The sequence below is a fragment of the Cyprinodon variegatus genome, unplaced genomic scaffold (genome assembly GCF_000732505.1).
Source record: "Cyprinodon variegatus isolate N-32 unplaced genomic scaffold, C_variegatus-1.0 Scaffold48, whole genome shotgun sequence".
NCBI classification, from domain to species: Eukaryota; Metazoa; Chordata; class Actinopteri; order Cyprinodontiformes; family Cyprinodontidae; genus Cyprinodon; species Cyprinodon variegatus.
In genome coordinates, this window is record NW_015150501.1 from 751,361 (window position 1) to 760,206 (window position 8,846).

Consider the following 8,846-nt stretch of genomic DNA (forward strand, 5'->3'; position numbering starts at 1 on the left):
TATGATTCAGATTTGACATTTTCTAATCTCCTCTGCAGTTTTCTTTTCTGATGTCAACAATGTTACCAGGAAAGAAAGTCAAAAATAGATGTGGAAACAGCAGCTGACATGGCTGAGCCTTGTCATGTTTGTGTGCAGGGGAAGAGAAGGGAAGGCAGTTAATCTGGGAGCAGAAGGCACGATCCTTTGTATGCACCTCGCTAGTGCTAGTGCTTCTGCATGCTTACCTAAAAAGAAAATACTGCTTTCTTTTATTGCATCCTTTCAGGTATTTCCAAATAGCCTCACAAAAGCCACAATTCAACTGAGTAAATGGACTCAAGCACGCTTCTGTGGGCATATGTGAGCGAAATTGAGCAATCAGGTTTCAACTTTTGACTTCTGCAGAAGGATAGGGGCTGCAGGAAAAGAATAGCAGCTCCAGAGTCAGTCAAGTGAAGGGTCATGGTCTTTGGACATTAAATGTCACAGTCAGTAAGACAGAGATTTGATCCCCCTACCTATTCGTTCGCTCCATGTGGCTGCATTCGCTGAGAAGGTCAGCAGGGGACCCCTGTCTTTTTTCAGCCTGTGATCTGAGGCCTTTAAGGTGTGGTGATCTAAATCAGGACTGCTGAGAATTCCCGGCACCTCATGCAAATTAAATAGTTTTAAAAAAGAAATTAAAAAGAGCAGGAAAAAAAGAATGAAAAGCTTTAAGTTTGATTGAAAGTGAAATATTAAAGAGTGCATTTAACGACCTTGACATTCAGAAAGGGGTGGGACAAGGATCAGTGACCATTTGTAAAGGGGGCGTGGCTTCTGGGTCTGGTAAATCATAAAAACGCATGGTTAAACTTTGCTCTTCCCCACTCACACCCGGAGTCGCAAGACAGACTGAGTCATCTCACAAACGGTAAATACCTCCAAGCAATTCATTGAAAAAGTTTTCATCTGTAAACTAAAGGGACATAGCAGGCTGCATGCTTACTATAATTTAGATCACCTGTTGACTGCATGCATGGAATAAATGCAGTTGAACACTTTCAGCAACTATTAAAGAAATGACTGTAGACTTGCTGGGCCTTTTTACTGCTTGGTATGACTGTTTTAATCTGGTTTCATTTAAATGAAAATCAAAATCCTTCAATTATTTCACCAAATGCTTTTGTGGTCTGCTCACTTTTGCATGCCTAAGGAGGAAATGTATACATTTGAAGAACAATAGGATTTAAATGTTTGTAAATTAATCTAACTCTTTCTTTTTTCAGAGGACTAGACCAACCCAGGCAAAATGGTGAAAGTTGGTATCAATGGGTAAGGGCATTTTTCACCTGTGTAAAAGACATTAGGTCTCTATAAGTGATGCTTTTGATTAAAACTTGTCTAAAGTAGAGTTAAGTTATGGAAGGATTCTTTTATTGTTGACATGTGTGCAATGCGATGTTTGCATTTATATAATTGTTTGTCTAAGGGAAGAAACTGCAAGATTTGTCTGCTTGTGGACAACAAAATAATGGACTTTGACTCACATAATTTAGGGAAAGCGGTATTTGGTTTTCATGGTATTGGCTATACAAATTGCAGGAAAGAAAGGGGTTGCAAAGAAATCTATGTGCTTTGTTTAGCATGGGGCCTGTCTTCTAAGTTGTATAAAATTACAGAAAATACAGCACTAGAGGTTTTTTTTTTTTTTTCCCTGATTGTGTCAGATCCTGACGCTTCAGTTTTTTTTTCTTTCTTTTTTTCCCACCAACTTTATTCAATGCTAAACAGGATAAAGGCCTTAACCCTGCTAGCTTTTTGGACGTGATGATCTGCAGCAGCTGCAGCCATGAGTATTTTCTAATGGAGGACATGCACAGGTGCTCGTGCTCCAAACTGACTGTTGAGCAACTGTTCATGGTGACTTTCTTGATCTTTGAACTTTGGCCTTTAGCAGATAACATTGTGGGCAGTAATTTCATCATAGGAGGGGTTGTTCAGTTTTCCTGCTGATGGAAGCAGACCTAGAAATTGCAGAACACAGTCTGACTTGAATCTATTTGTTGGGTCACAAAGCTTTTGTTTTTTTTCGCCCCCCTCTACCTGCTCAACTTCCTGATCCCAGTAGCTCTGACGTATAAGCATAGCATATAGGGGCCAAATTTTAGGACCCAGAGGGTTAAATATTAACTTGACCATTGATTAAACTGTGCACTTTCGTCACAAGGATTACCACATTTGAGAAACATTTTGACTCTCAACGACAACCTCCTCCTGCCCCTCCTCCTGAACTCTGGCCTTTCTTTGACTGCAGTTTCATGTCTCCTGGGGTGTTATCTATGTTTCCACATGGTTGAAAAATAGCTTCACTTGTAGAGTGAACCATACCCCCCCCCAGGGTCTAAATTAATGTCAAACTAAATTTGACTGACTCAGTTCTGTATTTACATGAAAGTTTCCACCTTTAATTTCACTGAAACTAAAGCCAATCAGCAGATTGAGGAGGCATCATGTTGCCATCTAGAGGCCTAAACTAAGAAGTGCTTTTTGTTCACCTGTTACAGATTTGGCCGCATTGGTCGTCTGGTGACCCGTGCTGGTTTCACCACCAAGAAGGTGGAGATTGTCGCCATCAATGACCCATTCATTGACCTGGAGTACATGGTAGGTCAAAAATGTTCTTCAGAACACTGCCTTTTATCCCACACACACCAGATACTTACAAGAAAGGGTATTATTATTGAATATTTTCCCCAAGATAACTTGATGTGGAGAAAAAGTTGAAAAGTATGGGCTCTTTTTTTGGCTAAATTGGTTCCCATTGTAGAGGATTAGGGAGCAAAGGAAATTGTTGTCGTCTGGGCTAAAATATGTTAAGCAACCACTGTTAAATGTGTTCTATATTGATGGGAAACAAAATGCAATCTGGTCTCTTTAGGTTTATATGTTCAAGTATGACTCCACACACGGCCGTTACCATGGCGAGGTCAAGGCTGAGGGAGACAAGCTGGTCATCGATGGACACAAAATCACAGTCTTCCATGAGTAAGTTCATTTCCCAGTGTCTCTGTTAGTTTGGATGCACGGTAAAACCATCATTACACACCCCTGGGGGAAAAAAAGTTGATGGAGACAACTTTGCTTTATCCTCCTCCCTACAGGAGGGACCCAGCTAACATCAAATGGGGTGAGGCTGGTGCCCAGTATGTGGTGGAGTCAACTGGTGTGTTCACCACCATCGAGAAGGCCTCAGTAAGCACTCAGTCCATCTGACTTCTAAAAGATTTTTATATTGGGAATATTTATTTCCTGATGCTTTAAACTGAATTTGGAAAGCAGCTACCATGTTTAACATTAAACTAAATGAGAAATTCCATTGACTGGTGCAGGGCAGCTACTTAATAAAGCAATTGCGAAGAATTGAAGACTTGCAAATTTAAATCCTTGGACTACTGATCCCATAAAATATAGCTAAAATTTCCCCCAGAGTTCACTACTCTATATTATATATATCCTATTATCTTCATAATGCCATAAAGTCTCAAGTTGTTGAATCATTATTTTTAGTTCATGTGATCGAGCTTCTAAAGCATGTAGGACATTTTAAGGGACCACTGGATCAAAGAAAATGTGTAGTAAACGTATACCTTCTTGGCATTTACTCCAATTGACTTCAATTGAATTATTTTCCCCTGTCATTTTAAACCCTTTCTATGCTCTAACCCTAAGAACAACCTTAACATTACCTTAACCCTAGCCTTCAATCTACGAGAGCAACATTGCTCATGAGGACTGGCCAAAATGTCCTCACTCCAAAGGTTAAGGACCTAAATGGTCCTCACTCTTATTCTAAAACAGGAGAACACAAGTTTTTAAAATCTACAGCTTTTCAAAGCAGTTTCAGAAGTTGACATGCCTTAAATTCACTAAGTTTTAATAAACAAGTGAAAGCCCAGCTTTAAAATTCTCCTTTGTAGAAGGTCATGGATGCGTATTATTTGTAGTGGTAGTGTATGGTTTTGTGTAATTTTCTTTGTCCCCATTTTTAGGTTTGAAACTTATTTCATTTGGCTTTATTTGCTATAAATCTTTAAAGTAAATTATAGGCTCCTTCATAAATGAGTATAAAATTGGAAGATGAGGATGCCTTCTGCATGAAATGACACTCTCCTTAATGGCTGATCATCAACTGGGTTTATACTACTTTTGTACCACTTTTTAGACTCACTTGAAGGGTGGTGCCAAGAGGGTAATCATTTCTGCTCCCAGTGCTGATGCCCCAATGTTTGTCATGGGCGTCAACCATGAGAAGTATGACAAATCCCTCCAGGTTGTCAGGTAAGAATTGCGTATTTAAAATGAATAGAAAAAAACTTGCCAAGCACCACAACGTTTAAATATGTATTTCAATCTCTAATTTTGTCTTTATAGCAATGCCTCCTGCACAACAAACTGCCTGGCACCCCTGGCTAAAGTAATCAATGACAACTTTGGCATCGTTGAGGGCCTGATGGTGAGAATTTGACTCTATTGCAAAGTATTTTAGCTGCCCTGGCTTGTTTAATGCTCCTCTTTCATTCTGAATACATCAGAGCACAGTCCATGCTATCACAGCCACCCAGAAGACTGTGGACGGCCCATCTGGAAAACTGTGGAGGGATGGCCGTGGTGCCAGCCAGAACATCATCCCTGCCTCTACTGGTGCAGCCAAGGCTGTTGGCAAGGTCATCCCTGAGCTCAACGGGTCAGTATTGGGGGGCGGGTGGAATTCACTTTATTTAGCCTGTTTGTCTATAAGAGGGTTATGTTAATTTGCTTAAGTGACTCTAATTTTTCTTTGCCGATTTTACAGCAAGCTGACTGGTATGGCCTTCCGTGTCCCCACCCCCAATGTGTCCGTGGTTGATCTGACTGTCCGTCTGGAAAAACCAGTAAGTTTGCTCATTTCTATATTCACTTTTGCCGTTTCTTGTGATAAATGTATGATTTAGGTTGCACTCTTATCTTTTACAGGCAAAGTACGATGACATCAAGAAGGTCGTGAAAGCTGCAGCTGAGGGTCCCATGAAGGGTATCCTTGGATACACTGAGCACCAGGTCTGCACCCTGCTTTCACATTTTGCTTCATTATGTCCCAACTTTGGGCTTAAGCATCCAGTAGGTTTGCTCTGGTTGCCTTTTAGTGTTGACCCAGATTTGCACTGCGATTAGGACATTTGCAGATTGCTCATTTGGAATTTGGACTTAAAGCTATGGCAGGAACATATCTGAGACGGAGAGCCATAAATCACAAAATATCAAAATATAAGCCAAATGTACCTACTGCATCCAAAGCCAATAAATCTTCAACTTAAATCAAAGTTGTTCACCTTGTACTCCCTGCTCTCCTGTAGGTTGTCTCTACAGACTTCAATGGAGACTCTCACTCCTCCATCTTTGATGCTGGCGCTGGCATTGCCCTCAACGACCACTTTGTCAAGCTTGTTACATGGTGCGCCTCCATCAATATCCATCTAACCACATTTGTTAAAAATGATGCTAATTTATTTTTTCTTTTTAAGGTACGACAATGAGTTCGGCTACAGCAATCGTGTTTGCGACCTCATGGCCCACATGGCCTCTAAGGAGTAAACCAACCAGATGACTGAATGTACCAGTGTTGCCCTTATTCTCCTTTATACAGAGTTTTATAAATGTAAAACATGTAAGAGCTGCGATTTTGCTTAGTTCCATCAGATGGTCGATCCATACCCCCCTCATCACGCCTGAGGAAACGTCCCACATGAAAAAGGATTTAATCTGTTGACCAATTCTTTTTTTATTTGGTAAACTCCCTGTTCTGTTCTTGTGTTGGATGGATTAAGGTGTGAAGGTATTCCTGTCTGCAGGACTCCAGTTCTGCAGTCAGTTGTGGAATAAAGTCCTCTTTGTGAGAATCAAGCCTTTTGTCCTTGCTGTTGCACAGATTAAAATGATTTAAACAGTATTTAGATGATTAAATCAGCTTTTTTTTTTTTTTTTTGCATCTTGAATGCTTTCATAAAAATCTAACTCTGTTCACCTGGTTTTACTTCTGGAAAGGATCATTTCTAGTTTTCATTTCCACACAGCACTCAAACCTGAAATCTATCACTTCTGGCTTTATGCTAACCTGCAAACTGTCTTACCATTTCACATCCTGAAATGTACAGTGTCAAAAAAAAATTATAATCTGTATTGTTGATCTATAGGTGCTCCATTCACTGTGGTAGCCTACTGAACCAGTGTAATAAATGGAAAGGCAGGTGATGCTGGATTATCAGTCTACCAATGCTATTTGTATATGCAGTAGTGTATATAAATGTGCAGATCATGCATAGTGTTTTAACTGGTTAATATAGGGGAAAGTTAAAGCTTTTTTTTTTTTTGCAATATTGAATGAAAAGTGCTAAACTTTATCCTTTATTTCTGCAAATGGTACATTGTCTTTTTGACCCTACATACCATAAATTAATTCCTTTAAGCTACCTGACTTTTCACAATCTTTTAAAATATTGGCAAAACTGCTTAAAGAAAAAGATCTGCAGAGCAACAAGAAAATCTACATTTAAGCATAGCATAAGCTTTCAAAACTCTTCTATTAAATCATGAAGCTGAGCCACACATTTTCTGATCTACATAAAATAACTATCATAGAATGTCTAGAGCCTGTATTGAAAATAAACTATCCATGAAAATGCAGTTAATCTACACATTTCTGTCCAGTGGTTTTAAATTCTAGCAATTGTCGCATTTTAAATAGAACCTTAATTTCACCAGTAGGCGTATACATTAAATACAATCATTTTGTTTGATTGAAATCCTTGGTAGAGGAACATAAGTTCAAACCATATTTGGCTATGTCTCATGCATATGCATGTTTTATGCATATGAAATAAATCCTCTGAGATGATTAAAATAAACTGTCTTGTAATTAGCTTGATCCATCTTTAGTTTAACAGCTGTACTTTTCTCCATGGTGTGTTATTCTGATTAGTAAGTACACACTTCTGATTAGAACCCAACCTCTATAAAAAAAATGTTATTTTTTATCCAGCTATGTTTTCTTTCCAGCACTCATTATTAAAGGCCAGCTTTATAGAGTGTATGGCAATCTTTACTAGCAGATTCATCATCTGAGCTATTGCCAAAGGTGGCTCCAAGAAATTAATGGGGTTCAGGCAGGGACCAGTGAGCATTTAGGGTTGGCGGAAGACTTCCAAAACTAGTTTAGGGTCAAACTATGCTGATCACAATATACCAAAAGGAAAATGAACTTGCAAAACATCTATATTGTCCAAATAAATCACTAAAAATAGACCAGATTTTCTTAAGGCCCTTGCTGATAACGCTATGCACCTACTCATAAATTGAAGCAGTTTGAATTAAATTACCGTTCTAGATAACATTAAATGGGTTGAGCCGTTATGTACCTTTAATTGCATAGAAGAGCTCTAGATGACGGTGGAGACAAACTCTCTTTTTTTTATATTGTTTTTTACTTTTGTTTTGTTTTGCCTTTGTCTTCAGTGTGCAAGTTTCATATAAAAATTTATTGAGGCAATATAACATTTTTAATTGTGATGTCATCTGAGGCTTGTTTCATATTCTTTCCAGGAAAAACTATGCTAAACGGTTCTGAATAGAAATTCATATTTGTTAATCACATACTTAAAATAAACAAGCGGACTTAACACAGGTTTATAACTGTAACTTGAAAATGAATAATGGATATAAATACTAGCGGTGGATAGTATTTATATCCACATTTACCCAACTACATTCCAGAAAAGTAAAAAAAAAAAAAAACAATCCACTGGAATTTCTTTCCAAGTTTGAAGACGTTTTCCTTCCCATCCAGATAGTTTTTTTCAATTCAAAATGTCCAAGTCCAGTGGATTGTTTTTTTTTTTTTATTAACGTTTTTGGAATGACTATGACCTGGATGACTGAGAATCTTCCCTTGCATACTCAGCTATATTATCTCGAAAAACTTATTGAAAAAACACAAAAACCATTTAGGTGTAGTTTTACAGCGTTTTACTTTTATTTCACTAAAAATAAAGTATCACTACTCTTATTTGACTACAATTTTTTGCTATTTTGAATAACTTTCCGAAATAAAAACAAGCTTGTTTGAAACAAATATGCACCATTAGACTTAGACAACTTTTGTCATTGTGAATACATAGAGTGTGCACAAAACAAAATTTTGTTTTATACAGCGCTCAGACAGTGAATGAGCAGCTTAGCAGTAAAATGAATATTTTCATTTCAGAAAGTGCAGCAGTGATCAAAAAACAAGGATTTATATGGACGTTCAGAGCATCTCAAGGGAAATATATATGGTGCAAATGTGCAGTATTTTGGTTTGGTATTATCAATGTGATGCAGAATCTTGGACTTAATTTAGAGTTTTTTCAACAGTTTAGCAGTCTGATGGCAGTGAAGGAGAAACTGTTGCAGAACCTGCTGGCCCTGCAGCAGATGCTGAGAAGCTTCCTCCCAGGGGGCAGCAGGGGTAACAGTCCATGGTGGGGGTGTGAGGGGTAACTGATGTTATGGGCTCAAGACACGCAGTGCTTGGATGAAATGTCTTAAACAGAGGGGAAGGAGTTTCGATGATCCTCTTTGCTGTTCTCACCACCCTTCTCACATTTTTCCAGTCTGAAGCGCTGCAGCCTCCAAACCACACAGTGAGACAGCTGGTCCGAATGCTCTCTATGGTGCTTCTGTAGAAGGTTGTGAGGATGGGTGGGGGCAGGTGGGCACTCCTTATCCTCCGCAGGTGGTGGTGAGGTGGTGGTGAGGTGGTGTTTACAGTCAAGGTGAGGGTGTCTGTGATGTGCACCCGCAGGAATTTG

The 8,846-nt window shown here is 38.9% G+C and overlaps 1 protein-coding gene across 1 annotated transcript; it reads left to right on the top strand.

The window, feature by feature from the left end:
* The first annotated feature begins 806 nt into the window (after positions 1 to 806).
* On the top strand, positions 807 to 5,900 carry gapdh (glyceraldehyde-3-phosphate dehydrogenase). Its single transcript, XM_015370835.1, has 12 exons — positions 807 to 895; positions 1,251 to 1,296; positions 2,529 to 2,628; positions 2,903 to 3,009; positions 3,126 to 3,216; positions 4,187 to 4,302; positions 4,396 to 4,477; positions 4,557 to 4,708; positions 4,817 to 4,895; positions 4,978 to 5,061; positions 5,358 to 5,455; positions 5,526 to 5,900. The coding sequence occupies exons 2-12, from the start codon at positions 1,274 to 1,276 to the stop codon at positions 5,593 to 5,595; spliced, it is 1,002 nt and encodes a 333-aa protein (XP_015226321.1). The 5' UTR covers positions 807 to 895; positions 1,251 to 1,273; the 3' UTR covers positions 5,596 to 5,900.
* The last annotated feature ends 2,946 nt before the right edge of the window (positions 5,901 to 8,846 follow it).